Below are 18518 nucleotides of genomic sequence, written 5' to 3' on the forward strand. Positions count from 1 at the left end.
GCATCCTTAAATACACACTTCAGCACTTCTCACTGTAGTCCTTCATAACCATTTTAATTTCCATTGCATCATTTGCAACCTTAGAATGTGCCAATCACTAGCCTGACAGAAAAAAAAAAATCCAAACAAAAACAAACACCAAAACAAATGAGGTAAAGTCATTAAAGAATAGCAGTTTTCTCTGAAAATAAGTGTATTATGGAGACTTTTATCAAAACTCCCTAAAATATCAATTTTTAGCTTCTTGGGAAAAAGGAGGGCTGCAAATGAAAATGACATCTGCTAGGCACATGGATTGATATCTACCCCTCTGCACGGCAAACAAGGGACTCCAAAAATTTTGGACATAAGGAATCTCCTTTTCAAGAAGTATTCAAGTCCTGCATGGCTTCCAGGATTTTGTGCTGGCCATCCATAGGGAGGTAGATTTTCTGCACGTGAGAATTTCTGCCTGTAAAAAGCTCAGTGATGAATGGAAATGGGATTCCTGCAAGGGTTATTTGCACCCAGCAGAGACCCTCTAGAACGGATCATAATTTTCAGCCACACAAGGTTGCTGATGATTAAAACTTGGAGGCAATTCTGCACTTTAAAAAGGGAGTTCAGTGGTAACAGAGGAAGGAAGAAAATAAGCAACTTCGATCTTATTGTGAAGCCACTTGCAGTGGACATAATCACACAAATCCTTTTCCACAGTCCTGGAATAATTTGGGATCTGTGATTTCAATTCTCCACAAAACTGAAATATTTGCACTGCCTTGAATTCAATGTTCTTCCAAAACCCACAAGAATCTTGATGGTCACAAAAACTTTTCTTTACTTTAGTGGAAGGTGATGGGGGTGAGAAGTTATTTGCTAAATAAGAAATTCTAGGCTTCCCTTCAATTTATCCTGACTAAAAAAAAAAAAAAAAAAAAGTAAAAACCACACATTATAGATGAATATAAACCTTCATAGTCAATTATAAACAGGTTTACCTGACCAACTTAGCAAACAGACCCCCAAAGAAGGAGAATAGGAGGAGGGCGTGTTCCTTCAAGCAGAGACATTGAAAGAAGAAAGAACAATCTATTGAGAAAGAGGGAAATTAAGACATAGATAGAAACAGCTGGCTGAGGGAAAAACAAGGGATTAGTTTTACATTATCTAAAAGATGCAACTTAAAAGAAAGAGAGAAAAATCTGGAGGTAGATTCTACATTGGACAATGCTGCAAATTTCAAACTCCTCTTTAGAACACATAGGAGTGTGAATTGAGAAAGTGTTTTTCAGGCTGCACTTTCTACAAAGGGCAGGTGAGCTGGCATAAAACACGAGGATACAGGAAGAAGCCAGTTCTTTAACAAAATCCTGAAGTTTAATCATTAACAGCACAAACGATTCTCCAATATGAACATTTAACTTCCAGTTCCTCATCCTTACCCTTCCCACCCCACAGTTAACCTCTTCCTGCTCCTTCACACACTGCTGCTTCCCACATTCCCACTTTATTACCTCAAAAGCATTTTCTGACTCTTGCTGAACTAATGGGTAGGCTAGAGGGCCTTCATTAGGAGTTATATTTAGGCTCATAAAGAACTAAATTATTTCAGTTTTGTTTTAAAATATACTTGGAAGATTTTTACCTTGCAAGGGCCAAACTCCAAGTGTGTGTAAGTGTGCAATCTGTGCTCTGTGGCTGATACTTTCTAAACTAATGGTAAGCCTTTTACAGGTGGTAAATTAGAATTATCCTCTACCAGAGAAGTGCTTCTCTGATCTTTAAGGTGAGAACTTCCCTGCTTCCTCTCCCCATTTTCTGACTACCAAGAAGTCAGCAGGCAGAGGGCTCTGTGATCTTCTGAGAGGACAAAAAGCAGAGTTCCTCCAAAGGCCATCACCCTCTGCCCCAGGAGAGAGGCCACCTACTGAAGAGATGGTTGTTCCAGCTTTACTTACAGAAGGTTTTGGAGCAGGAGATTTGTTGCTCTCTGGGGTCTTGGTCAACCACTCGTTGATACGACTGGAGACGCCAACCTTCAGTCCTGCAGTTTCCTGCAAAATGATCAAATCCAATCAGAAGACTTTCAGGATGGCTTTTGCTCTGTTTGCCACAGTTTAGATTTAAAAGCAAAGACAAAAAAAGTACACAATAGAGAAGGGGCCTAAAATTTTAAGCATTACATCTTTAAAAGGCTAGAACAAATTACTAAAATTTAACTATCTGTAATAGCCCACTTCAATCCATGGCTCACCTTTTTGCCTGTGATAAATGCTCAGCAACTCACATCAACTTATAGAAAGAAAATGTTGCCTTAAGGATTTACATAGAAAAGATAAAGGTCTCAAAAATACTTCTATGAATTATCTAGAAAACACTATCACTATCCTGCCTATTTCAAATCTCTTCTGCTCCCCAAAAGAATTTTGCCCTATTCAAAGAATTTCTTTGTACTCTGCTTGAATGACCCAGATGTGTTTTTCTAAGATATCTGATGGGGCTCTGGAATGTCTCATAACTGAGCTCAGTAGGTCACTAAATTCTTCCATTATACTCAATATTGCAGCCACACCATCTTGTGGATTTCTGAGGTCTTCAGGATCCTTTGGGATATTCTTCACCAGTGAAGTCAACAGGGGCAGACAGGCTGACTCAGAGGAACACGAGCAGCAAGGTCAGGTCCAGAGCACAATTCTTTATAATCACTAGGCTAAATTAAACACATACCTTATTTGGTGTTCCTGCCCCAGAAGGTGATGAGAAAACATTCCCTTTCTCCCACATGCTCTTGATATTACGGACACCCTCAGCTGGAACGTGAAGGTCAGAAGCTTTAGCTGGTCTTGAAGCCTTTGTGCCCTGGGGAAAAATGTGGGCCAGTTGGTGTTTGGCATTAAGAGCTGGGTTTGCAGGGTGCTTTGACTCCAGGGAATACAGAATTTCCATGTGGTTCTAGCACTGATCATGCACAGATGAGGAGGAGCACCCTGCTCCAGAAGTGCCACTGAGACTCTCTCCCCTTTTCCATTTGCAGCTGCACCCTTGATACAGTCAGCTGTGAAAATGGCACTCACTTCTTTTTGTGTTTGTTACCTTTCTAAAATCCATGGCAAACCACAGCTCTGCATAAAACTGCTCCAAGGCTTTAAAATCTTAGTGCTTGGATCCTGGAAGCCTGGCTCTTTTAGGGACCGAGCTTGGGAAATACTTTTTGCAGAGGCAGGGGGAAAAGCTGTTCTGTCATTCAGCATCAAATTGCTCCATCTCTCCCAGACTACTGAACCTCAGCATTCTAGGGGTAAACCTCAGCAGCTACAGTGTGTTTAAAACAAGGTGTTCTTTCAAAAAGTGGAGAATTGGGCGTGAGGTTTTTTTGGGGAAATGTGTCTTTTGCATGGTTACTAAAAACCCCAGGCCAAATTCTTCCTCTTTCTTCTTTCAAAAATTCTTGCCCATTTTGCATATCATAGATTTGATGAGAATAAGAACCTGTAAGAATGATGCTTTGCCTCTCTAATTGCAAAACAGGTCAGATTTGGCAACTTGTGGACAAATCAGAAACTCAGCAGAAGTGATATTTCAAGTCAGATGGCAGCTGGATACATTGGTGCCCAACTCCCAGTTTACCTTGGGCTATGGACAGAAAAGGCCCTCAGTTCTGGCTCTTAGGCACAGCTGTCAAAACCACCTAGGGTCAAATTCTACGCTTCAATGTGATTTTGATTTCCCTTTTGTCACTCTTTAACTAATTCTGTGCAGAGCGTGTCTTTGCCAAGGAATTTCACTGTGAGGTGGCAGCCAGCAGCACACAGCCAGCTCCTTGCTCTCCTAAATAAGATGCTAGGACAGCTTTGCTCAGGATGACCATCAGCTCTGTGCTAACAGGTCTCTCATCAGCCAAGCAGAGGATGTGACTCACTCAAGATGCTGACTGAACCCTCCAAAACTCCTGCAACCTTACAAAACAGAGCAAACTGCAGCATGGCAGGGAAGACACGAATCTGAGGTTTTCTTTAGATACATCTCTAGATGTTGGTTACAGATGTGCCTCAAGCATTTTGTTCTTCAAGTCACCTTAAAGAAGAGTTAGTGATCAAAAAAAATCCTGAAATTCTTGAACAGCAAAACAAAGGCTGATTAAAGCCCCCAAAGCCATTAGTAATTAGATCTATTTACTGGAATTAACTTACCTCAATTGCACTAGTGTATTGCTCAAGTCTACTGTCAATCTTTGAGACAACTGCTGTTGTCTGGGTGGGCTTCATACCACTATAGGAAGTAGGAAAAAAAACAAAACAAAACAAAACAAAACAAAACAAAAAAAAAAAAAAAAAAAAAAACAAAAACAAAAAACAAAACAAAACAATAATTATTATTCCCTCCATTTAAACACTGCTCTTTGAACTGAACTTACTGTTTATTTGCTTTACCTCTTTTGAGCAGATTTGTTCAAAAATTCTGTTCGCTCCTCTATCTAGAAAAGAGAGGAACAACAAAAGCTTTAAGTTTAAAGTTAATTAAGAGTCAGCCTGTACAAGGCCAGCCTGAAATGTCATTTCAAATGCCAGAAAAGTCAGCCTGACACAGATACATTCCGACAAGAATTTCATAGACACACACAAAGGTTTTATAAATAGGAGCCTATTATGCTACAGATTCAGAAAAGTGGATATATTTTCTGCATGAATGTTTGCATCCTACACATTTCTTCAGTGCCTCATGCAACAAGAGGATAAATGAACACAGAAAGAAGGAAAGGGAAGAATTCTATCTCATGGAAGGGAGTGACATGCATAAAAACCTATGTCATCCTCATATCTCCCACACAAGATCAAGTATGCATCTCTTGAGACAGACAGCAAATTTAATAAAGTTTTTCTGAGCTGAGACACCAGACTAGGCCAGGTTTGGAGCTCAGCCACAAAGCCTCCCTTACACATGTTTTTTGGAGGACACTAACAATTTAAATTTGAGCTCCAAAAATCCTATCAGTATAAACCCTGCTCATGTTCGGGCAGGGTGTCTGCTGAATCAGTATCTACCAGCTGTTATTATGCAAACTGGTATCTGACATTTCATCGTTATTTTCTACTCTTTAAATAGGAAAATATTTGTGAAATTTCCAGGGAGGAAGAGTCATGAAAACCCCATATGACTTCTGTCAAATCTCTTAATACTTCAAAACAAAAATCTCTATGCCTGAATAAAGTTTTAAAACATTTAACGTTGGAGGGTGGGGGAATGGTGACTATGTGCATCTATTTGTATTCTGGGTCAAGAAATATTTTCATCAAACCTCCTCAAGTCTTATCCACATCTCATTGTTCCACTTCTCATCCCAGGCTCTACAGTTTCACTTAAAAGTAAAATACAAGCAAGCAGCTCCAAGGGATTGAAATGATTAATAGTCAGCCTGGCTGGACTCCTGGGGACTCCCCAGCCTCAGCAGGGGCTCTCCACTTTCAATTTACTTTAACCTGACTGCTCTGGTGCTCGTGCCTTTAAAATAAGGCAATGACAGCCGTTCTCTTCAGTGCCTTTAGCATCCAGGGATATCCCAGAATACTATGTCCCACAGCAATCCCATCAAAGGGCATGCACAGTTTATTTCTCAAGCCCTTGCAAAGCAAAAACCCGGGCAGTTCACTTGAGTGCAGGATTTGCCAAACAAGCTCACTGGAGCAACTCCAGCTGCCACCCATCCAGCTCAAAGCACCTCTGAAGCTCTAAAATACACATACAACTTACAGAGTCATTTCCATCACCAGTTTCAGCTGCCAAAACACGAGCTAAAAGCAGTCCCGAGGGCAAAGGAGAAATCCCCAATTTCACTGGAGTGATGTCACAAGGTGGCAGCAAAAGACCAGCAGGAGCAGGAGCTCTGCACAGCCACAGAACGGGTTACAGACCTTTCACCCAGGGATGCAGCCAGCAATGCCACAAAACGAGCAAGTCCATGGATCAAAAGGGACCAGACAGAACAAGGATGGTCACTGAAAACACATCACCTCACATCTGCTATGGTACAGCAGAAGTTTCCCCCATTGCTGATTTCTGGGTAATAACCAGCAATGATTCAAGATGAGAAGTTATTCCAGCAAGAGCCTCTGGCTTGTCCCCAGTCTGTGCCCAGCTGCATCAGTGAAACCCTGCTGGGCAGCAAGGACAAATAATATGGACAATCTCAAAGAACCAGGACTCAAGGCATCCGCCCAATAATTCATTTACACACTCCTACGTGCACAGCCATAAAAACCAGAGTAGGCACTGGTAGAAGAGGAGGACAGGTGGGAGGGAAGATGGACATGATTCTTGTGGTTGTAGTAAAGACCACAGGAGTGGTCTTGTAAAATCTTTTTTAAAGATTCTTTACCCACTAGTAACAGCGGTTCTCAGAGCACCAGCTGTGGGATCAGGAAAAGGACAGGGGATGTTCAGAAGAGGAGACTGAAAAAGCAAAACCAGAAAATAAACAGGAAAGAGTCAGGAAGAAACTCTCAGAGCTGAGCTTATCTGGCTGGGGAAGCAGGTGCCTTGCATGGAGGGATAAAATATCTTCTGCACATTTCTGTGTGGATTTATTCTGGAATATCCTCCTCAAAACACAGCAGAAGCAGACAGGGAATACACCTAGACCAAACAAACCTGTACACACGTGAATACAGCATATAAGTCAAATACATTTAGACTGCACAGCAACATCTAAAGGTCATTTAACCACTGCACAGCACACAAACTCCATGCAAAGAATTTAAAACGTCTGGCACATACAGTAAACAGTATGACAAAATAGATCTGTAAAAGAAACAGGCAAAGCAAGGTGGTTAACATAAAATGCAAGATGTTTTCTTGGTTTCAGACCAGGTAATAAGAATAATCTTAACAGGATCTTGTCAAATAGCTTGGGCTATGTTTTGTCACCATGGAATACTTTCAGAACACAGACATATTTTAAAAAGTCAACCTGCCAGCTTCTAATTGAATTATGACCAGAAGGAATGAGTTAACACACAATATGTGACCACAACTTGGAAAACAAAAAAAACATTGGCTATTCCCAGTAAAATTTGTTTCCCAGAAAGGTATTACATGATTCTTAGGAGTTTTAAACTGTGTACTAGATATTATGCAACAGAAACTTGTAAATGGATCTATAGAAAACTCTTCTCAAAAAAACGTGTGGAGGAGGAAGGTGCATAAAAAACGAACGCAGAAAACAGAAAAAGAAAACACAAAACCCTGTATTTTAATTTGGCCTCATATCTAGCATGTGGAAGGACCTAGTGGTAATCCACTGGAGCAGGAGTCTCTGGGAGAGGCTTCTCCTTACCCTCCCTGAGTGGCTAACACAATCTCTTGCTTCATTAAGCACAGTTATGCTTTTTCCTGCTGTCAGCAGCATCTGAGCAGAGTGTGCCAGTTTAGCTCAGTTTACCTGCCAGACTTTGAGTGCTGCCACCAGCATCAAAGATGGGCAAAAAAAAAATCACACGTCCTGTTCTTACCATTCTATTTTCCCTCCGCCACAAGAATAGGAATTAGAATAGGAACAGGTTCTTCCTTCATCTAGGAAGAACTGATTCTGTGGAGTCTACTTCTTTCCAGTCACTGCCCCAGCTGTCAGGTATTGAGAGCAATAATGAGACAAGACAGATTTTTAAAGAAAAAAATGCCTCTGAAAAGTCCTATTTTCTGTCTTAGCTGTCAGTAATGCCTTGCAGAGAGTGCTGGCTGCCACATCAGCCCCTGTTTCCCAGGAGACATTTTCTCCAAAGACAGGGATATCCCAGCCTCCTGCCATTGCTCCCTCCCCTCAACTCCTAACTGCTTTTGCATTTCTCTAGTGGTGGTCCTCATCCCCAAGAGCAGACTTACTACTGAAATATCCTGTTCTCTCATGATTAACCTGGAGAATAGAATGCAAGGACTTAGTAACCTTTCTTTGCAAAGAAACATGAGGAATGAACTTGTCTAAAAAGCAAAATGATCAACGATTTTCCAGGAAATTTCATTCTTTGAATGTGTTGTATTTTACATGGACTAAATTAGGGAAAGGACAAGCTAGAGGCAAATGGGAGAGCAGCAGAGGTTGTTCCAGGCTTTGTCCTTATTTAAAAAAAAAACAAGATACAGGACAGAGGTTGAACAGAAGTTTGGTACCACTGCAGCCCACAGGGCGTCCACCCAGCCCTGAGAATTCCAAGCTGCTTCTGTCCCTGAGCTAGTGATGAACTTGGCCTGTATTCACTTGGCACATTTTCTTTTCACTGTCCCCTCAGACAGAACCAACCCTCAGGCTGTCACTGCAAGGACTCCATGCTGTGCTAGTTCTGCTGAAGCAGTGTTTCAGGTTTGAGGCAAACACTGCCATTTACCAGTTAAAACAACAGGAGTGGTCAACACTGTGATTTTTGGAGGCCAGACTAGACAATCACAGCAGGTTTTTTGAAACATAAGCACACCTATGTGTATTTTATCCATGTTTGTATATGTACATTTACATTTGGGCATCCATGAGCTGTGTCATACATGGAGAGGACTTGCACATCTTTGTCTCCCAGTTCTGAGTCTGCATGCCATGCTAGTCCATGGCCTGCCTGATGGACAGATGCAGCATCCATAGGATGGCAGTATGCCACTCTGCTGCTCAGTTCATCTCCCTTCTTTCCTTCGTTCTTGCAGTTCCCTTGGCAATCTGCACACCCTGCTTTCCTCATACTAGCCACTCCTATGAACTTCTTTTTCTTCCCAAAAGCTTATCCCATCAGGAAGGACAGGGAAAGAGTACAAAGGTGCTTTGCCAAATGGTGACCCAGGAGAAGTCAGAATGTGCACATGTATCATACATTATTTTCATACTGAGCCTCCTTTTTTTCAGTATGAATTCCAACCACCCACCCACAACCGTGCATTTGGGATTCTCACATGACTCATGGCACATCTAATGAGATGATACATCCATCAAGGGAGAAAACCCGTGCCAGATGCTTTGCAAATCAAGAGATAACTTGGGTAGTGCAGAGCAGACAGTGAGAAAGCTGCGTGCCAACCAGGTGAGAGCAGCCTGAGAAGTCAATCCAAATTAAAGGTAACAAAGCAGACTGTCTTCTAATAACTGGATTTTGACATCAAGTTTCACATCAGGTTAATAAACTGAGATTACTATCCCCTCAGCTCTTGACCACAGAATGCCAAGAAACAGTTTAGGGTGTGAACTTCTACAGCATTACATATCTACACTGGCCACCCACAGACACTGGACTGGAATCTCTAGAGTATCACCAATTTCTCAGAGAGAGAAACAGAGAAAGAGGAAAAAATGCGTTGACTTGCATATATCAGGTTTTTGTTATAACAAACAACTTCTACCTAATAAAACACAAAACCTAGCATAAAAAAAAAAGAAATTGTACCTTGGATGCTCAACAGCATTTTAAAAATTTCAGCTTTCCTCTGAAAATACACTTAGAAAGTGTAGCATCAGTATACAAATGGCATCTGGAAGCTTTTCACCTCCTGCCAAGTCCAGTGTTTTATCACACTTTCCCCAAAATTAGGATCTATAGCCTTTTTAATTTGTGTTTTCAAGCACAATTTCCTCCATTCTGAGCCTTCTCTAAATTAAAGCTCCAAATGTATGTCATAAAAGGCATCTCAATAAACAGGAGAAAAGGAAGCCCTCCCAGGAGGACTGGGAAGAAGTTGGATTTATAGTGTCTGTTACAGACATCATCTTTAGCAACCAAAATGGCAAGACCAGGTTTAACTAATCAAAGCAAGTCGTGAAGCTTTGCAATTTTTGTTTACAACTGTGTGCATTCAGTTCCAGTATTTCAGGTTCAAATGTATCTTAGAAGCAAAAGTCGAGTCCATTCAAAAACATTTGGACTCTGCATTTGCTAGAACTGGACCCAAAACAGACCTGAATCCCCAGACTGGATCAAAGTGCAGCTCTCTGTGAGTGGAAAACTGATTTTGTCCAAATGAAGTTCTTCACTCAACAGTTATAGTTCTAATCTCATGGAGATCCAATTCATGGTTCAATGAGCTGCTACCTGGTTCTTTTCTCTCCTAGGTCCCACTAAGTGTCCCTTTTTGTCAAACATTTTGGATTCTTAAATGATTAATAACTCAAAATGAAAAAAAAAAAAGAAAGAAAATATCTTTGAAAACATTAATAGACTGCAGTCTGAGCTTGAGCTGAGAAAGCAACTGGACTGAATTCCAAAACATTCCTCCCAATAATTTCAGTGGGGCCAGGATTCTTCTTTCATGCTGAAAGATCATTTAATTGATTTATCACACTTCTAATATAATATAGGCCACAAAAGACCATTTAGAAACCCTGCAGCAACTGAAGGGTGAGGTATTTCTTGTTATGTAAGAAAATGAAATCCAGCCCAGTACCTCTAGATGTTATTTTTAGGGGGATTAGACATAAGCTAGAATTCCCATAGAGGTCAGTTACAATTAATGATGATTAGGCTGAAAATGCTTAAGGACAAAGTAATCTGGCAAACAAGAAAATAACTGTGGATGTGGAAGGAGTGAGAGAACATTTGTGACTTAATGGCCTTAAGAGATCTTTTCCAACCCAAATGATTCTATGATTCTACTCCAGTTCACAAAGCACTCCTGTAATATATTTTAAAAACCACAGCAATACAGCTCCAGGTTTCAAAAATCATTTTCTCTCGGAGGTGAAGATCCTTTTTGAAGATTCTTCATCAAGAAGAGACAGCTGCCAGTTTAGTCTTTATTTTTAGGAAGGAACTCTAATTTTCAATCATCTCAATGAATGAAGTCTTTCAGCTAGAGGGATCAGGCTAAGTCCATCAAAGCATTTTCCTAGGTCTGATTACAACTATTTCAACATTGCTTTTGATGTTGGACTGTTGGTTTGGACTACAAACCCCATTACTTTTTATGTCCTGTACAGATGCTTATGCAAGATATTTAGATTACAGATGAAAGGAGGTTACCTTGAGAGATGAACCTTTAGGACTGAAACATTTAAATGGCTTCTTGTCTTCAGATACACCATCCTCTGGCATCTTCTGGCGTTTTTCAGCAGCTTCAGCCCTTCTTCTTTCTATTTCTTCCTTCATCCTTCTCTTTTCCTCCTTAAAAAAATGAATCTTTACTCGTTCTTTCAGAAACTACACCACCATCACAAGGCTGTGCAGCCCTGCAAACATTCACCAGATTTTCTAAAAACAGCTATTTCTGCCAGTCAGAAAAGTTCACTGATCTGCCTGAAATGCATAAAGGTGTTAGTGCCAATCCATCACAGTGTTAAGGATGCCAGGAAGATAATTAGTGTGTGCTGCTCTAGTGTCTCCTCACACTGAAGTCACCAAATTTATTGTCATATAGTTCCACTTAAACAGAGAAAAAGACTCAAGCTCAGTTTCTCTGTATTCTCGTGTATCATACTGGCATTGTTCTTCTGCCCCTCTACTCTGACACTTACTGTGCCAAGGTTAATATTTAACATGGAAAAATCAATAGGTGGCCAAGAAACCCAAGATTAAATGCTTGCAGATCTCCCTCCAGAGATGAGTTTTGTTTCACGAGCTACACGTCAAACCTGAAGCCCTCAAAGCAGCACCACTGTGAGCACTGGTCCAGCAAGGTGTTGTGCAATCTTGGCATCTACTGAGTTCTGTTGTAAAGAGCTCAGTACGTTGAAGGAATTGGCATTCAGCTGCCAGATACCATCATTATTATTCATTTACCATTTGTTTTCCAAACAACTAGGATTCCTAAATGATGCACCAGAGACTTGGAAATCCTATTTGTAGAGTCCCTTGGCAGAGGAAGTACAAGAAAACAGATGTGTTGTCAGATGTCAATATTTAAATAGACAAGAATATCTCCCTAATGAGATCTAGCCTATTGCAACTATATACAACATTAGCATTCCAGCCCATCTGCAGCAGATAAATTTGGACATGCACTTTGTAATTCAAACTCTATAATGTTGAAAAAAAATCTGTGGCTAGAGCACTGCCCCAAGATTTTGAATCCCCATGAAGATAAGAGCTATCACAGATGAAATCCTGACTTGTGAAAACAGATATTAGAGCCCTGTCTTTCCTGAGGCTAGAACTAGAACATTTTTTCCTACCCTGGATGCTGCAAGTTTTACCTCGGGTCTTCACTAGGCAATGATGAAAAGACTTGTCAGCTAATGTGAGGAGAGTGGAAGTAAAGCAGTAAAAATGGAATAAACCCAGCTCCAACACTCCATACTTCGCCCTTACCTCCTCTCTGATTTTTCTCTCAGCCTCCTCCTGCTTCTTCTTCTGCTCCTCTTCCTCCAGGATTTTCCTGCGCTCCTCCCTCCTCTTCTTCAGCTCATCCAGCTCTGCTGCTGCCTCCTGCTGCTTCTCCTTCAGCTTCTCCAGCTCCTCGCTCTCGTTCTCGCCCCGGCGGCGCCGCTGATCTTCCAACCTCTTCAGAGCCTCCACGCCCGGCTTCGCCTCCTCCGCGCTCCCCTTCAAACTGGAGCGCCTGCAAGGCAACAAATGGGAAAATGGTGCCATGGGTTTTCCCTTCCTGGCCAGCAGCAGCACCAGAGCCAGGCTCTCCAAGGTGCTGCCTTCCAAGACCTTCTGCTGCTTACAAGCTATGGCTGGCCCAAAGCATTTCCATCAGGAGTTGTTAAGTTGGGATGTTACAAGAAGCGCCTCTCCCATCGACGCCAGTGAGGAAGGATTCTCTCCCACATGCAACACTGTGCCTGAGAGCTTCTGCCACCCCTGTTTTATGCTCTGGATGCACTAATACTCTGCTTTCAAAGGCAAATATTTTTTACAAACCCTCTAGAAAAAGACAGGCATCTTTGGGGACGGAACAATTTACTTGACTCGGGGGAAACAGGAGGAAATAAGAGAGGAGAGGGAAATCTTCCAGTTTCAATTTTTTTTTTTTTTAAACCTAGTAAGATTCCTATCTCAGCTGCAACACCCATCATTTACTCCACCAGCATGTATGAAAAGAAAAGTTCACCAGGTCTTTTGCTTACATTTTCTAGGGAAAATATGACTGGAAATTATTAATGGTAACTTTCCACAGGAGAAAAACAGGAGTTTTCCAAGCAGCTGTAATACATGAGATGTAAAGAATGCCAAAAAAATCCCCCAAACCAGAAGAATTTACACAGGTGAAGTGCATGCTTCCAACAGAGTCAGATAGCATCATCTTGTTAAATAATTACCTCATCAGTGTTTAGACAAATGTCTGCTCCTTAACTGTGTTTAATTTACTGCTGACAAGGAGATAGGTACCTAAGATTTCTAAGTGTGCTATTGACAAAAAGACAGAAGATGAATGTGTTTATGGAATTTTTTAAAAAACTTTCTGTATTGTTGGCATCTAAAAAAACCTGAATATAAATGACTTCATTAATGCAACCATATTGTTGCAGGGCATGATACCAAAATACACTATCAATCAAAGATTCCAACAGCAATTGTTAGAGATGACAATACAAAAACAGATTCCATATAAATTTGCAATCCAGTCAATCACACCCAATCCTGCAAAGATGCTCTTCATTCAGACAGATGTCTCATGCAGATGGAGTCAGCCATATAAAAAAAGGCTGTAGGACCAGAGCTAAATTATTTGCTGTTTCAATATCATAATAAAATCTACCAACACCGAGTTCTCTTCCCCTACATGATCTTACCAAATTGAACGAAATTTGGTTGTAGCACAAAATTAGGAATTGTATCACTAAAAAAACATAGGATGAGTTAATTTAAGTGGCTGCAAATAAGGGCTTGCAGCAGGTAGTGATGCCAAATTACAGAAAGGAACTCTTGCTTTTTTAAAATGAAAAATACATATACAATTGACCGAGTATTGTGAGAATACATTGGAAATTTAATTTCAAATTTCATTCAGTCCTTTCAAAAACAAAGTGAAGAGCAATATCTGAGGTGTGATTTTGAGTGGGTGTCCAGCCTGGAATACCTCTTGTTCAGTTTGCAGAAGTACTGAGAACCCAAAATATTCCACAGGCTTCTAAAGGCACTATGCAATTTCCAAAGATCCAATGTACCTAATGCTGCACAAGACAAAAGAATTCCCTGGCTAGCTTAAAGCTTTCCTGCTTCATTGCAAGGTTGTAGCTCCTCGAGCAACAAAAACACAGGAACCTCAATATTTTTTCCCTTTTTTGTCTTGGTCTCTAGGTCTGTGTTGCCAACTCACCAAGACCTGCAAGCTTTGGGCCCAAAGAAGATGGAAGAGATCACTTCAAACAGACAAAATGATCCCCCAGCAAGGCCAAACATTTGGCCTTCAGAATTAAGTGAATGAAGAATGAAGAATGTTTGGCCAAGATTTTCCTAAGAAAGAGCCACTCTGTTCTCCATCAGCACAGAAGAAAGGTTAGCCCCCAGTAGCCTCAATTAAATTAGCAGCTACTTAGCTTTCAGCTGATTTAGCCAGTGGCAGAATCTAGTCTGAACATTCTTGTTTGCAGACCTTGGGTGATTGTTTTGGCCTCCTTACAAAGAGAGATATTTAAAGTTTTGAACTGACTTTATTCTCATGCTGCTCGCAGGTCTCCCCTGACTGGTTCTGCATAATCCAAAATAGCAAACAATGCACTGGCAGTCATTATCCTTATTTTCCTCCACTTCCATTTCCTCTGTTTTCAACAGATTCTGAGAAATCTCTGTTCTCTGCTGTCGACATTGGAAATTAGTATTGAGGTGCCGGGTGGAGGAAGAGTTTTGTAAGCACCTCTTTGGTATTGAGAAATGAAGTTGGTTGCCAGCTTTCAGACAAGGAGGAAAAGGAAAGAAGTGGCTTATGGGAGCCAAAAATGTCATAACAATGTGAAAAAAAAAACATGTTACATCATATTTAGGACTTTTGCAGTCCTGTATGAGAATAGGAAGGAAGGCAGGTGGGAGGGGAGATGGGAAGGGGAAGCCATAAAATGGGATTTTATTCTGTATTTCTCTTACTGACTGACGTAGGCAAAAAGAGATAACATTTTTCTTTAGCCTCCATTACTGTATTTTGTTCTCAGTTCTCACCACTGAAAGTTAGCCATGTTATATTCTTTCTAAAGAGCATCTGATGTGTGAATTTAAAAAAAAAATAAGGAACAAAGGACAGTTCCAGACAAAGCCCAAGTCTGCAGGGGCAGTTCAGAAGAAAAGAGGCCAGGAGCCCCAGTTCATACCTAACAACACAACAAACACTGGCACCTCTGCTGATGTTGCCAACCCAAATCTTCTCCTCAGCAGACAAAAGGTTGTTGAACAGGCTCCTTCACACTTTCATGAAACAGTAGAAGAAAAACAGAAAAAAAAAAAAAGGAGTGGAAACTCAAATCTACAGTTTATCACTAATGACTGCCTCCCTCAGGAAGTAAAGTAAATGAAAGCACAACAAAAATATTTTTAGAAAATCATTCTCATGTTATTGATGATGTGACCCAAGTTTTGAGCAAGGCCAATTTCCTGCTGTTCCATCTCCATTGCTGTCTTTTGGCCTTAGGTCAGGGTGTCTCCAGGGTCTTTTGAACTGCATTTTATTTTGAGAAAGTTTGTTTTTCCCGGAAGAATCATAAGGGGAATGCTGAGATACAATAGCAAATCTCATCTGCCATACTCAGATTCTTCAAAGTGCCTGGAGAGCTCAACCTTTCCTTTGCCTGGGTCAATGTAAAAGAGGAAGAAAGATGCAGAAGGAGAAAAATTTAGATTTCCTACTTACTCATTCCTAGTTTCCTGCTAAAAGGAAGAACTTAATTTCTATTTCATGTATCCCATGCTTTTAGCAGGCAGGATCCTTCTAAATAAAATTTTCACTAGAAAATTTTTCCCTTTTTGAATTTCCCAATATAACCACAAGCCAAATATTTCCTTAAAAAGAAAAATAAAAATCAAACTGTGACATAGCTTATAAAAAGGAAGGGGAAAAAATATATTATTTTGGCTAGGAGAGGTTTTTACGTAATTGGAGAAACACTTTTCTACATAAGCCATTAATTTCAGTGTTGGCCTTGAAATAAAGAGAGAAGCTCTTTTCAGAGTTACCAACTGGATTGTGCTTTATTCTGCTAATTAAAGAAAAATAGGCTACTACAGTAAAAGTTGAGATCTGACTAAAAAAACCCTAGAACACAAAATCTAAGGTTTTGTCATTATTGGCCTCTGTGTAGATATTAGAAATAAGTAAGGAAGCAAAGCCCCAGCAAAGCAAAACCAAGCCTCGTGTCCCCATTTCCACCTGCTTTTCTGGACTTTCGTGTTGTTACTGCAGCAGAGTGGGGACAGCTTGGGAAGGGCAGAACTGCACCCCAGTGGACACCTGAGCTCGTGTTGCCAGCCCAGTTCCTCCACTCAGCTTCCACGAGCAGAGACCCCTGATGCAGATGAGGAGCAGATGCCCCCTGATCTGCTGTAGCACAAACAGGCCCAGTTCTTACTTGGTACTTACCCAAAAGCATTCTCAGTAGGTTTAAGTTTGGAGGCAGGGAGTTCACGTTCTCCATTCTGTGCCTTTTGCTCAGGAATGCCCTTCTTACGATCCCAGACACTTTTCATTTCCTCTTTGGGTGCTTTACCTTTGTCATCTTTTGCCTGTTCAGAACACAGCACAAATCACAGAACAAAACACAAAAAGCACACAGACACACAGACACAAAAAAAGTCAGAACGAGGCATTCTAAATAACAGATGAGAAACACAAATTTCTTGGCGAGATTGGGAACTGTCTTCCAACTGTTTATGTGCTATAGGACAGAAGTAGTCTGCAAAGCTCTAAACTGTGATCAGCTATCACTCTGCTGTCCTGACCAGAATTCCAGGTCAAAGCATCTTGAAAATAATATTATTAGTCTTCTGTGAAAGTTTACCGTGGCCAGGGGACTATGCCACCACATTGCTTCACTCTGCAATTGCACCACCACTCTTCCCTCCCACTGCAGCATCATTCACCTGTTGCTTCTTAAGGTCATGGGTTGCAAACTCTCTGGGACTTGCCAACACATTTTTGGTACCAGGTTTAGGGCACTGGTGGGCTAAAAATAACACATAACCTCCAACAAATATCAAGCTTGTTTGACAAAGTTCACATTCTTTTTACTGTCATAGCAGAGGGATATTTCTTTATTGCAAGAATAATGTCCAGAACACAAAATCATCTTGATATCAGAGCAAAACTTACTCTGACAAAAAACACAGTCCTGCCTGGGGCTGGTCATGGATAGCATTATCAGATATGAATATTTAAACCTATGAAGAAGGAAATGCTCTGGAAAACATAAGTAAAATTCCCTTTATCTTTAAAATGTTTTGTCTTACGATTCTTAATAATAATCAAGAATATTTAATGCAGAAATGTCATTCTCCAGTATTTCTTCAGTTATAAGTTTGGAGTATTTATCAATACCACAGATGGCCTGACCCCAGCATGCTGAGTCATGGCTAGGTGCTGGTAAAAGAAGAAAGTGAACTGATTTAAGTTATGGATCCTCAGGTAGAAATATTCTCTGTCGGCTAAGATTACCAGCCAAAACAAACTTTGAACAGCAGCAGATGAAAGAGTTACCTCCAAGGTATTTATTGGCTTTCCCCAGCTCTGTGCTGAAGGAAGGCTCTAGCTGGCAAGCAAGAAATACCTTCTGTGTAGAATTCAAATGGAGACCTTTAGAAAATAAATACTTCGGAAGCCTGTTTCAATCCCATCTGCTAACCAGAAAAATAAAGAACTTCTGTAAGAATCCTGTCTGCAACACAGCTGCTCTTAAGATGCACCTTGAAATAAGAAAGTAGTACAAAGTACAAATCAAAATAAATTTCTGTTCTTCCTCATCGAAGAGTAACTCCTGGGGAAGCAAAATCTTTACCTACAAAGGATGAGTTCACAGTCCTCAAAGCCAAGGTCTCCTAAAATTAACCTGGTGCAGAGTGAAGCCCCAGAATCAGTGCCTGACTCTACCTGAGGCCACTTTGCTGCTCAGAGAAGCTGAAGGGATGGACACCACTGTGGTAGCACACGTTTTAAGTGACTACAGGATGGTTAAACCACTTGAGCAAAATTGCTGCTCGTGGGGGATGCTGGACACAGCCAACAGGGGCATTTGCTCTGCTCTGAGAGCAGGCAGCAGCAGTACAGACTTTTCCCACCCTCTCCTTCCAGCAAGACCTGGCAGCAGCTCCCAGAGGGACAAGAGGGGAGTTCAGCTTCCCTGGCCATGCATTCTTGGGCCATGGTGCTGCAGCTGCTACAAGCCACTAGCCTCAAGGAATGGCTTTCTGTTTTCTAGGAGCTGGGCTGGGACAAGCAAGGCTATTCTTTTATCCTGACAGATGCCATCAGACAGCATCATCTTCCAGCTGCTCCCAAATCAGGGTGAGCTAGGGATCATGTTCACTGCAGGCATCTCTGCTGCCTGTGAGCAATCTCCCAGCCCTTCAGCCCCAGTCAGGGTGATGCTGAAACAGGCTGTGTTGATTGGTGCAAGATTTCTTGTGCCAGGATGTCTGTCCTGGGATTTCGAGAGC

General features: G+C 41.1%; 1 protein-coding gene across 1 annotated transcript in view; it reads right to left on the reverse strand.

The window, feature by feature from the left end:
- The window catches only part of CALD1 (caldesmon 1), an 84054-nt gene that overhangs the window by 3698 nt on the left and 61838 nt on the right, over positions 1 to 18518 (reverse strand). Inside the window, exons 5-12 of the mRNA XM_062492616.1 lie at positions 16450 to 16592; positions 12453 to 12495; positions 12246 to 12389; positions 10962 to 11102; positions 4410 to 4453; positions 4170 to 4248; positions 2707 to 2838; positions 1938 to 2033 (exon numbers count right to left, since the gene is read on the reverse strand). Of these exons, the coding sequence (XP_062348600.1) occupies positions 1938 to 2033; positions 2707 to 2838; positions 4170 to 4248; positions 4410 to 4453; positions 10962 to 11102; positions 12246 to 12389; positions 12453 to 12495; positions 16450 to 16592 (822 nt within the window). The remainder of the gene's footprint in view (positions 1 to 1937; positions 2034 to 2706; positions 2839 to 4169; positions 4249 to 4409; positions 4454 to 10961; positions 11103 to 12245; positions 12390 to 12452; positions 12496 to 16449; positions 16593 to 18518) is intronic.

The sequence above is a fragment of the Cinclus cinclus genome, chromosome 4, assembly GCF_963662255.1.
Source record: "Cinclus cinclus chromosome 4, bCinCin1.1, whole genome shotgun sequence".
Taxonomy (NCBI): domain Eukaryota; kingdom Metazoa; phylum Chordata; class Aves; order Passeriformes; family Cinclidae; genus Cinclus; species Cinclus cinclus.